General features: G+C 43.1%; 1 protein-coding gene across 2 annotated transcripts in view; it reads right to left on the bottom strand.

Moving 5' to 3' along the window:
- CD19 (CD19 molecule) overlaps window positions 1-7777 on the bottom strand; it is a 28692-nt gene extending 20915 nt beyond the window's left edge. Inside the window, exons 1-3 of one of the 2 annotated variants that reach the window (XM_072598411.1) lie at window positions 7608-7777; window positions 6860-7126; window positions 6121-6318 (exon numbers count right to left, since the gene is read on the bottom strand). In XM_072598411.1, coding sequence (XP_072454512.1) covers window positions 6121-6318; window positions 6860-7126; window positions 7608-7701 — 559 coding nt within the window. In that variant the 5' untranslated portion in view covers window positions 7702-7777. The remainder of the gene's footprint in view (window positions 1-6120; window positions 6319-6859; window positions 7127-7607) is intronic. The other variant, XM_072598421.1, reaches the window with a different exon arrangement.
- Between the last annotated feature and the right edge of the window lie 4468 nt (window positions 7778-12245).

A 12245-nucleotide genomic window follows, 5' to 3' on the forward strand; every position in this document is an offset into this window, starting at 1 on the left:
AAGACTATAGAAGGTTACTTTCTTGGTGAACAGGTATTTTCTTCCATACTTTTGGATGGGGAAGAACAATACTTACCATCAGAGGAAGACATAAAAGTCAAGGCTTCTGCATCCAAAACCTCCAAAATAAATATGCAAAGGTCTCAGGCCATGGAAGAGCTCAAAAAGGATTTTGAAAATCAAATAAGAGAGGTGGAGGAAAAATTGGGAAGAGAAATGAGAGCAATGCAAGAAAATCATGAAAAGCAAGTCAACAGCTTGCTAAAGGAGACCAAAAAAAAAAAAAAACCAACAACAAGAAAACGCTGAAGAAAATAATACCTTTAGAAACAGGCTAACTCAATTGGCAAAAGAGGTCCAAAAAGCCAATGAGGAGAAGAATGCTTTAAAAACAGAATTAGCCAAATGGAAAAGGAGGTTCAAAAGCTCACTGAAGAAAATAGTTCTTTAAAAATTAGAATGGAACAGATGGAAGCTAATGGCTTTATGATAAACCAAGAAATTACAAAACAAAACCAAAAGAATGAAAAAATAGAAGATAATGTGAAACATCTCATTGGAAAAAGCAACTGACCTGGAAAATAGATCCAGGAGAGATAATTTAAAAATTATGGGACTACTTGAAAGCCATGATCAAAAAAAAGAGCGTAGACATCATCTTTCATAAAATTATCAAGGGAAACTGCTATGATATTCTAGAACCAGAGGGCAAATAAATATTGAAAGAATCCACCAATCACCTCCTGAAAGAGATCCGAAAAGAGAAACTCCTAGGAATATTGTAGCCAAATTTCAGAGTTCTCAGGTCAAGGAGAAAATATTGCAAGCAACTAGAAAGAAACAACTCAAGTATTGTGGAAATACAATCAGGATAGCACAAGATCTAGCAGCTTCTACATTAAGGGATCAGAGGGCTTAGAATATGATATTCCAGAAGTTGAAGGAACTAGGATTAAAACCAAGAATCACCTACCCAGCAAAACCTTCAGGGGAAAAAATGGTCTTTCAATGAAATAGAGGACTTTCAAGCATTCTTGAGGAAAAGACCAGAAAAGACCATTCTTGATGAATAGAAAATTTGACTCTCAAACACAAGAATCAAGAGAAGCATGAAAAGGTAAACAGGAAAGAGAAATCATACGGGATTTACTAAAGTTGAACTGTTTACATTCCTACATGGAAAGACAATATTTGTAACTCTTGAAACTCTTCTCAGTATTTGGGTAGTTGGAGGGACTATACACACATATAATATATATATAGACAGAGAGCATAGGGTGAGTTGAATAGAAAGGGATGATATCTAAAAAAATAAAATTAAGGGGGTGAGAGAGGAATATATTGGGAGGAGAAAGGGAGAAATGGAATGGGGCAAATTTTCTCTCATGAAAGAGGCAAGAGAAAGCTTTTTCAATAGAGGGAAAAAGCGGGGAGGTGAGAGGGAAAAAGTAAAGTTTACTCTTATCACATTTGGCTTAAGGAAAGAATAACATGCACACTCAATTTGGTATGAAAATCTATCTTACACTACAGGAAAGTAGGGGAGAAGGGGATAAATGAGGTGGGGGGATGATGAAAGGGAGGGCAAATGGGAGGAGGGAACAATTAGAAGTAAACACTTTTGGGGAGGGACAAGGTCAAAAGAGAGAATAGAATAAAGAGGGGGCAGGACAGGATGGAGGGAAATATAGTTAGTCTTACACAACATGACTATTATGGAAGTCTTTTGCAAAACTACACATATATAGCTTATATTGAATTGCTTGCCTTCTCAGTGGGGATGGGTAGGGAGGGAGGAAGAGAGAGAAGTTAGAATTCAAAGTTTTAGGAACGAATGTTGAGAATTGTTTTTGCATACAATTAGGAAATAAGAAATACAGGTAATGGGGTACAGAAATTTATCTTGCCCTACAAGACAAGCAAGAAGATGAGGATAAGGGAAGGGAGCGGTGTGATAGAAGGGAGGGCAGACTGGGGAAAGGGTAATCAGAATGCATGGCGTTTTGGGGTAGTGGGAGGGGAGAGATGGGAAGAAAATTTGGAACTCAAAATTTTGTGGAAATGAATGGTGAAAACTAAAAATAAATAAATAAACATTAAAAAATAAAGTATAGCAAAAATATGATAAAAAAATTTTTAATTATTAATAAAACAATTAAAAAGCAATAACTCATTCTCAAACAAGATTGAATTATCTGTAGGTTATCAGTATAAACAAACAAAAGCTCAAGTAAGGAGGAACCCAACACCTCCCAAGTCAACCTATTCCACTTTTGGACAGCAATAACTGTTGGGAAGTTTTTCTTACTATTAAGCCTCGATATAATCTCATCCATTACTCCTAAGTTATGAGCTGGAGAAGGAAATAGCAAACCACTCCACTATCTTTTGCATCAGCTAGATGGTACAGTGGATAGAGAGCTACTCCTGGAGTTAAAAAAACCTGAATTCAAATCCAACCTCACCTGAGTTCAAATCCAACCTCAGATACTAGCTGTGTGACCCTGGGCAAGTCACTTAACATTATTTGTCTCAGTTTCCTCCTCTGTAAAATGACCTGGAGAAGAAGTTTCTTATAAACTAGTAAAACTGAAAGGGGGCTTAGACTAGATCAATAGTTCTTAAAGTGTAATCCAGGAACCCTTGAAGTCAAAACTATTTTCACAATAATACTAACCACATCTTAATGTTTTACTTTCTAAACATGGTAAATATCAACAGATATAATCCAAATAAACAAAACTTCTTTGGGGAGTCCTCAATAATTTTTTAAGACTATTCAAGGATTGTGAGATCAAAGGGTCCTGAGAACTGCTGGACTTGATGATCCCTAAGGTTCTTTCCAAGTAGCACAGTGATATGAAAAGGGTATTGATTTGGAGTCAGAATTACATTGAAATATTCACTGAATTACTTTTTTTTTTAATTTTTTTTTAGAGGGGGGAAGGCAAGGCTAGTAAGTGTCAAATATCTGAGGTCGGATTTGAAGGCAGGTCCTCCTGATTCCAGAGCCAGTGCTCTATTCACCATACCAACTAGCTGGTCTTGAATTAGTTTCTTGTGCGGCTGTGAGGGCAAGTGACTTGGGCAAGTCACTCAACCACTCCAGGTCTCAGTTTCCACATCTGTAAAAATGAGAAAGTTATTCAAGATGGCCTTTAAGATCCCTTCCAGATCTAAATCTATGACCCTATGAATGTGAGAGGAGCACAAAACCTCCTTCCTCAAGTCAATGGAAAGGATTCCTGAGGGACTGAGCAAACCTTCTTACTGTAGAATCAGGGAACTTAGTCTCATGCAGTAGATAGCCTATCAAAAAATGTTGAGCATGTACCACCAAGAGAGCTACATTTACTTATTTATAAGTTTTATACATATAGGTATACATGTATATGTTACTGCACCAATACTTAAATGTTATAAAATTTATGCAAAAAAAGACATTGAAAAAAAAAAGATGAGGCAAAAGTGAAATAATGTTTTATCCTAAAGTCAATTGGAATTTACTAAGGAACTGACATGGTCAGATATACAACCCTTCTTCCCATGCTCTAAGAGCTTGGACCCCTTAGGGTCATGCCATGGACCCTTAGGGGTACAAGGCCCTAGCTCTGGAGACCATTGCTCTCCAAGACTCAGATTGGCCACTCACAATGGAGATGGAACAGGTTCTAGGAAGCGGTGATGAAAGAGTGTTATTGGACCAAAAGATACAATTCTCATAAGAGGCCAGGATGGGAGTAACTCTAGGATTGATCTCCAGGCCTAGGGAATCACAAAGCCCAGGGAGGCCTTGGGGAAGTTTCCCTGGATTTGATAGCCCCTAGTCTGTACTAGGCTGCTTTATTTTTTATCTGTGCTTTCAATTGCCTTCACCCTCCTCTTTTATTTAATAAATATTTAATAAAAGCTCATATGGCACTTTAAGATTTACAAAGTACCTTTTTCATAACAAACCTGCAAGGTACTAAGTCTAAGTAGTATGATCTCCATTTGAGGATGAAGAAACAGGCTCAAAGGGGGTAAGTGACTCACTTATTGTGATATAATTAATAAATGCCAAGCCAGGATTCACACCCCAGGATCCTCAATTCCAAATTCAGTGCTCTTTCCATAGCAGCATTATGAATTTCTATTTTTTCTTTTCAGCCTCCACTGAAGTCCTCTTTGGAAGCCTGGCTTCTTGGAAGCCATGCTAATAGTGGAGTGCCAACCCTGTCAGGTCCTGCCAAGCTGGAAAGGCTTGGAGAACAGACCCAGCCACAGACTTTGTGTTTGCCATTCCAGGACCCAGCCTAGCTCACTGCAGACTGGCTCCTCATGACAAGGTGGGGGAGCAGGTGATTGTTCACACCCACTCATAAAATGTTAGAACCGGAGGAAACTTTAGAGATCACCTAATCCAGGGGCTCTTAGCTGGTCCATTTGTTTTTTTGTGTGTCTTGGACTGCTTTGAACCCTTTCTCAGAATAATGTTTTTAAACACATAAAATCAAATACAGAGGATTACATACAAAAACAATTATGCTGGATTATAACAATCCAAATATTTAAAAAACAAGCTCACAGGCCTCCTAGACATAGTCTAATCCAATTCTTTCATTTTACCGAAGAGGAAACAACCCTAAAAGGCATAGAGGGGATCAAAGGGATTTATCCAAGTTGGAATTTGAACCCACATTCACTTGTAAATTCCACGTTCTTTGCACTATCATGTTTCATTCTGCCATAGCTTTGATGAAGAAAGCGCATTCCATCCATCAATGAAATGGTAAGTCTTTTGAAATATGGAAGTAGTCTATATTGGTAAATAAAAATACTTGCTAAAACCCCAAATAGTTCAGATGCAATAAGGCAGAGGTAGGAAGTCAGGGAGCAGCCTGGATAATACACTGGACTTGGAATCTGGGGACCTAGGTTTGAATTCTGGCTCTGATTCTATTACTAGCTGTGTGACCATGGAAAGTCCCATGAATTCTCTGAGCCTCAGTTTCCAAGTCTGTAAAATGGAAACATACACCCCCGAACTTGCTACCTTATAGGATTACTCTGAAGCAAGCGCTTCCTGAATCTGAAAGCGTGGGGACAAACTAGGACATAGGAAATTTCATACAAAATGCTGTGAGACTGCAGGACCAAAAGAAAGCTTGCCACAGGGTTCAACTCATCCTCAAAAAAGAAAATACCACTAAAACATACCCTAAAGTAGTGATTCAGCATCTACTTGAAGATTTCCAGTGAGGAAGACTCCACTACTTCCTGAGTTAACTCCTTTCCACCTCTGGAGTGGCTCTGATTGTGAAAGAAATTTTTCAGAACATCGAAGCCTAGATTTGTCTCCCTCTCCCCAGGAAGCAACAAAGTGAGCCTCTCTTCCATCAGACAGCCCTTCAAAACTTGAATACAGATCAGAGGAGGGAGAGATCTAGGAACCAAGGAAGCCTTGGAAAGGATCAGTGTGATGTCAATATGTGGAGATGGGAAGGAAACAAGCATTTATTAAGTACTTAGTGTTTGCCAGGCATTGTGCCAAGTACTGTACAAATATTATCTTATTTGATCCTTACAATAACCCAGGGAGGTAGGTACCATTATTATCCCATCTTACAGGTGAGGTAACCATGCAGGATGGAGATTAAATTACTTGCCATACATACAGCTAATAAGTGTCTGAGGTTGGATTCAAATTCACTTCTTCCTGAGTCTCCTCTGTATTAGGGAGTATTCTAAGTATAGGAGACAGTCTAGGCTGAGCTCTAGGAGGAAGGAGGCAGCTCCTACTCTTTAATAAGCAATAATAATAAGTGGTGTTTATAGAGCACCTGTGTGCCAGATGTTTAACTGAACACTTTACAAATACAACCTTTGAGGTAAGTGCTATTATTATTTCCATTTTACAGTTGGGGAAACTGAGGCAAACAGAGTTTTGTTTTGTTTTTTTTAAGTGACTTACCTAAGCTAGTAAGTGTTCTGCGACTGGATTTGAACTCAGGTCTTCCTGAATCCAGGCCCAGAGTTCTACCTACTTTGCCACCTGGCTGCCCTCCACCTAGTGTCCTTGAACTAGACCACACCTGCTTAGCTTCTTCTTGCCTCCTCCTCTCACCACCCCCTACTTACCCTCTGTTTGGTTCTGATCATTACATGGAGTGAAGGGATCCCATGGCTCAGGTTTGTCCTCAGCCCATACATACAGTTGAGTGGAGGGATAAGTTCGGGACCTAGATCTTGGAAAGCTGACACGCCTGGGCCACAGTGAGGATACTTTCGTAAGACCACAGCCCTCTGGGCCTGTAGCATTCCACTGGAACAGTTCACCTGGCAACACATAGATGTAGAGAGATAGAGATGGAGGAAGGTCAAAGATGACTGGGAGCTGGGCTCAGAGACATCCACTCCCCTCTGGAGATGGTTCTCAGTGCTCTTCCTCAGACCCAGTTTTAATACCTCTTTCTGCATTTCCCATTATCCTGCCCACCGACACCCTGTGGATCTTCAACAATCTCTTTCCCCTCAGGCCCCCTAACAACAGGACATTCCATGGATCATAAGATGTAGAGCTGACAAAGACCTTCTCAATCATCCAGTTTGAACCCCTCATTTTACAGTTGAAGAAATTGAGACCCCAAAAGGGAAAATATGACTTCCTCACCATCACACAAGGAGGAGGTAGCTGAATCCAGATTCAGACTCTTGTCTTTTTACCCCAATTCCTTCAATGATACCGTACATATTGTTTCTTAGCAGAATGAGAAACTGAGGTCCAGAGCCATTCCTTTCCCCTACCCCCTTCCCTCTCTACTGAGCCCAGAACTTCAAGTTCCCCCTCACTCCCCCCATCCCCAGTCTGGCCCCTCACCACTGCCATTGACGCTGATAGCAGCCCCCGGCTTCGACTCTTGCTTTGTGAGTGGTCCCCATTCACAGAGGTAGAAGCCCCCAGACATAGCTGAGATGTTATAGATGAAGAGGGAGATGTTCGAGGGTTCCACCTGGACCCCCAACCCTGGTCTTTTCAGGGTTAACTGCTGCAAAGAGGATAGCTGCCCTCCTCCAGACCAGGTGATCGGCTCAAAGGGTCCATCCCTGGGGCCAATCAGGCATGGCAGCACTGCATTCCTTCCCTCTGTGGAGAGAGAGAGGGAGAGAGGAGAGTGGAGGAGAAAGGGTAAGGCAGTGGTGACATGAATCCGGGGCCTAAGAGCAAGTTCCAACTCTCACTAGTTATCCAACCACAGGCCCTGCTCCATCATTTTTCTGAACCTTAGTTTCCTCATCTAAGAGTAGAAATACTTGCTACTTCCCAGGGTTGTTATGAAGAAATGATTCAAAAACATTAAAATTAAAGTGTGAGTTATTTTCTTTATCATCTCTACTTCCTCTTCTCCCCATCATCAACCCAACCCCTACCCTAAGCCCAGACTTAGTTCTTTCCCAATAAGACACTCAACATAGTGTTGGAAAGGACCTTCTGCGGATCATCTCGACGGATCTCTGATCTCATTTTACAGAGGAAGAAAATGAAGCCCAAGAGAGATAAACTAAGGTCACACAACAGCTTGGTGGCCAAGCTGGGACGAGAGCCCCACATCTCTGCTTATTCCTACCTTCAGCCTCCACATTCAGGGGGTCTTGGGGCTCAGCGCTCTGTGGGGTGAGAAAGGGAAAGAAAAGGAGGAGGAAGAAAGGGGGCTGCTGCATGGCGAGTTGGGCTATAACTCCACTGGGTATCCGGATCGGCGAGGTGGATGCTGGGGCAGGCAAGGGCTGGTGGGAGTCGCTGAACCAAAACCATGGTTGCCTTGTCAGAGGCAGCCTATCTACCCAGTTGCCCCAGAGAGGAAGGGAGGCCGCCCACAGTCAGGTCCCCTCAGGGACTCACACAGCTCTGCTTCTCCCCAAATAACCCAGTCTTCCTCTTCACTTCCCTACGTTCATACACACACAGAGGAGTGTATCTGTGTCTGTGTACAGTTTACCAAACATCTCTAACCCAAATCACTAAAATAACTAAAAATAAAAAAAAATCACAGAAGCTTACGAAAATCCATGAACTTTTATCAAATGTTTTCTGTTGTCATTCAACCCAATCCAATCCAAGGAGTGCTTTATCAAGTACCTACCATAATCAAGGCACCACAGTAGAGCTATCAGTCCCTTCACCTTTCCCACTTAAGGCCTGCACATGACTTGACAGACTGTTTAATTTAGAACCCAGACACACTCAGAACACAGAAAAAGTTCTACGTTAGGCAATATATTCACACTCAGTGAGTATACCTTTTAGAAGCAACATGGTCTCTGAAGAAATATAGCTACCAGGACCAGGACTTCCTCCCCACTGCCAGACAGGCCAATGATCTGTCTTTTCAACCCAATTAATCTCAGATCAAGACACACTTATTAGGGACCTGGAATGTCCTAGACGATATCCTGGACACTAGGGGTACAAAGATCAATCAATCAAAAAACATTTACTAAGCACCTGCTGTGGACAGGTACTGAGCTAAACATTGGGGATACAAACGCTGCTCTTAAGAAGCTTACAACCTAAATGGGAAGCAACATGCAAACAAATCTATACAAAGAATGCTATATACAGGATAAATAGGAAATAATTAACAGAGGGAAGGCTTTGGAATTTAGGAGGAGCTGGGGAAAACTTCCTGTAGAAGCTGGGATTTAAATTGTGACTTAGAGGAAGTTAGGGAGGTCAATAGTCAGAGGGGAGGAGGGGAAACATTCCAGGCATGGGATTCAGCCACAGAGGATGCCTGGAGCCTTGAGATGGAGTGTCTTGAAGACAATGTTAGAGCTAAAAAAGGAACTTAGAATACAGAATGTTAGAGCTGGAAGGAATTTTAGAGATAATTTAATCATTTAATAAAAAGTAGTTCTCAAATTTTTTGGTCCCCTTTACACTCTTAAAAATTACTGAAGACCACAAAGAGGTTTGTTTTGGTTTTTTTTTTTTTATGTGGGTTACATCTACCAACACTTACTGTATTAGAAATTTAAATATCTCAGTATAACTAGGAAAATAGTTTTGACCTCACAGACCCACTGAGAAGGTCTAGGGGTCCCCAAACCATACTTTGAGAGCCATTGATCTAAACAAACTTCCTCATTTTCTTTTCTGCACTTAATAAATGTCAAATAAGATGAGCATTTCTACATACCAAGTAGAATAGGAAAAAAAAGAGACCATGTACAAAACTGCAAGTCTATATTATGTACAGCTTGCTTTTCTTTTCAAGTACATAATAAATTCACCATAGAGCTTTCAAAATCTGTCACAATTGTCTGTTCCCTTCTAATTTTCTTTATGTTCTCTCTTGTACATTCTTTAAAATACTTCAATGACCTTTTTTTTTCAACCCTAGCTGTGCCCCCTCACACACCCCCATCCCATTGAAAAAAAAAAAAAGAAAACCCTTGTAACAAATATGACCAATCAAAACAAATTCCCATACTGGGAAATTCTTGTCTGAAAATGTGACTCATTCTGCAGCTTGAGTCTATCACCTTCCAGTTAGGAGGTGGGTAGCATGTTGTCCCAAATCATGGTTGGTGTAAGATTAATTAAGAAAAAGAAACTAAGACCCAGGGGGAAAGAATTTTCCCAAAGTCACATAGCAAGTAAGGGATATAACCAAGACTGGAACCCAGGTTTCCAGACTCCAAATCTAGTGGTTGTTAGGGGTTTTTTTGTTGTCATTCTCCTTCCATTAATTTGCACACAAGGCTTGGAAGGGGTAGGGGCCAGCCTAGAGAGGCTTCCGATCTCTGTTGCTATTTCCCGACCTGACACTGCCCCCCCTTTCCCCTACCCACAGCTTCCTGTTTGTGACAGACAACCCTCAGGAGACCCCCACAGGTGGCAAACCCTGGCCTTCTTTCTGGCCATGAGTGAGGTGAAGTGAGTCCAGACTGACATGACTTAAGAGAAGAAAAAGGTCAGGGGACAGGAGAAGTGGGGTACTGGAGGGCCCATATGGAAGTATGGGATAGCTTTTGGAAACAACTCTCTTTTATTTATGCATTAACAAAAATATTCTGGGCCATCACCAGTCTTGCCACTGGATTCCAATGATACTGAAGGAGAGGGTGGGGCTGATGACTTTGCACAGCTCTGCCTCACTTAAATCCTATTCATTCGCAAGTCAAGACATCACCCTGTGACGTCACTGGTCCTCTTTGGGACCAAAGAATTATCAACAACAACAAAATATTAATCATCACCTACAAGCTTCATTGGTTATATCCTATGGAGAAATATAGATATATAGAGGGATTCTGACTCCTTGGTCCCACATGTTCCATTGGTTAATTAGTCCTTGTCAGATAAATACTGAGAACATACCATTGGGATTAATTCCTTTATGTAAACCGGGGCTGGTCTTTTGAGCATCCCCAGTTTGGATAACCTTAGAGTCTACTCTCTGGGTTACATTTGTCAACTCAAATACATCTGCGGCCCTCCAGGATGAAATCCCAATGTACCTTTTAAGGCTCATTTTCCATTACTTCCATGCATAGAACCTATGCTCTGGCCTCAATGGACTCCTTACTGTTATCTGAACATCTTTTCTCTTCGATGTCTTCTTTTCACATCTCTTCCACTTGAAATCTCATTTCAAATGTTCAAATGCCAGTTCCTCTGTGAAGCCTGCCCTGATTCCTCCCCAGCAGTCCAGACTTGACAGTACTGTCAGAACAAACCTTGCTTTTGCATTGATCTCATCATATCCCTCCTTTGCTCAAAGAAAATCTTTAATGACTCTGTTGCCCATGAATTAAATTTCAGACTCCTTTGATTGTCAAAGCCATCTGAGATTTGGCATCACCCAATCCTTCCAGACTTATCGCATCTCGTTCCCTTCCACTCTAACCCAGCTAGACCATTCTCAGTGCTGTTTCTTGGCCTTTGCTCATGATGCTCTTTATGCCTGGAATGCCTTCTTTCACCCCACTTTTCCCAGCATTTGAAGCCAACATATGCTATGTGAAGTCAGAGGGGTAAAAGTTACTATCGCTGAGGATCAGAAAAAACTTCCAGGAAGAGGACAGTCAGTCCTTGATAAATGAACCTTTATCAAGAACCTGGTAGGTGGCAGATGCAGGGGTAAGCCCTGGGGCAAAGGCAAAAGATAGCCTCTGCTCTGGAGGGGCTCACAATCAAATGGGGGCGGGGAGCATAATGGGAAAGCATTATTTACAAATAAGCTATATACAGCTGAAGTTGGAGAAAACCAACAGAAAAAAGAGGCTGGCATGAAGGGGGATCTAAAAGGCTTCCTGCAGAAGCTGAGATTTTATCTGGGATCTGAAGGGGGCTGGAAACTCCAGCGTCCAAAGGTAGAATTCCCCCACCCTCATCCAGGCTCCCCAGGCCAGCGAATGACTCCAAGGTTCTGAAGCTGGAGGATGGGAAGAGGGTGTGCTAGGTAATCAGTTTCTACAGGAAAAAAATAAGATTTTACAGTCCAGGTAGGCGCAGGGTCTAGAAGAGCGCTGGACCTTGAAGTCAGCATGAGCCGAGTTCAAATCCTTCTTCGGACACTTAAGAGCTAGAGCACCTCCTTCATAGCGCATCCTCTCATCTGAGCTGGCAGGTGGAACCCTTCCGTGCGCTTTGCCAGCCCGCTGGGCACACCCACAGCGGGCACGGAGCGCCTGGTACGGGCCAGGTCTCCTACAGACAGGTGCGCGCTCTTAGGACGGCGCCGGTGACTCGCCCAAGGTCACCCGGGTGACCTACGAGGCGTCTGGGGCTGGCTGGGGGCAGGCGGAGGGCTCTGCCCACTGCGCGCTCAGCTGCCCGCCCTGCCACAGGAGTAGGATAAGTAGGGCCACGAGGGAGGGAGACGAGCACGCGGATGCCCCCACGCTGGCAGGCTAGAAAACAAGAGGGCCCAGAGAGGCGTGGTGGCTCCCACAGGCAGAGTTCGCACGCGGCCCCACATCTCGCAGCCACTCTGCGGAGCTTGGCCCGGGGGGACGCTCCGTAAGGGGCGGGGACTTGAACTGGGCCTGGGAGGGTTTGGGGGGCGGGGTTCTGCAGGCTGGGAGCGGAGGAAGGGAGCGCGCGGGAGCCTCGCTTCCTACAGGAAGTCCGCCTAGCTTTGGCCAAGGAGCCGCCGCCGCTCCCTGCTGCTCCGCTCGTTGGGTCGGAGAGGACCATCCGGAACCTCCCGAGCGGACCCGGAAACACCCGAGTGTATCCGGAAACACCCGAGCGGACC

Source organism: Notamacropus eugenii, chromosome 1 (genome assembly GCF_028372415.1).
Source record: "Notamacropus eugenii isolate mMacEug1 chromosome 1, mMacEug1.pri_v2, whole genome shotgun sequence".
Classification (NCBI taxonomy): Eukaryota; Metazoa; Chordata; class Mammalia; order Diprotodontia; family Macropodidae; genus Notamacropus; species Notamacropus eugenii.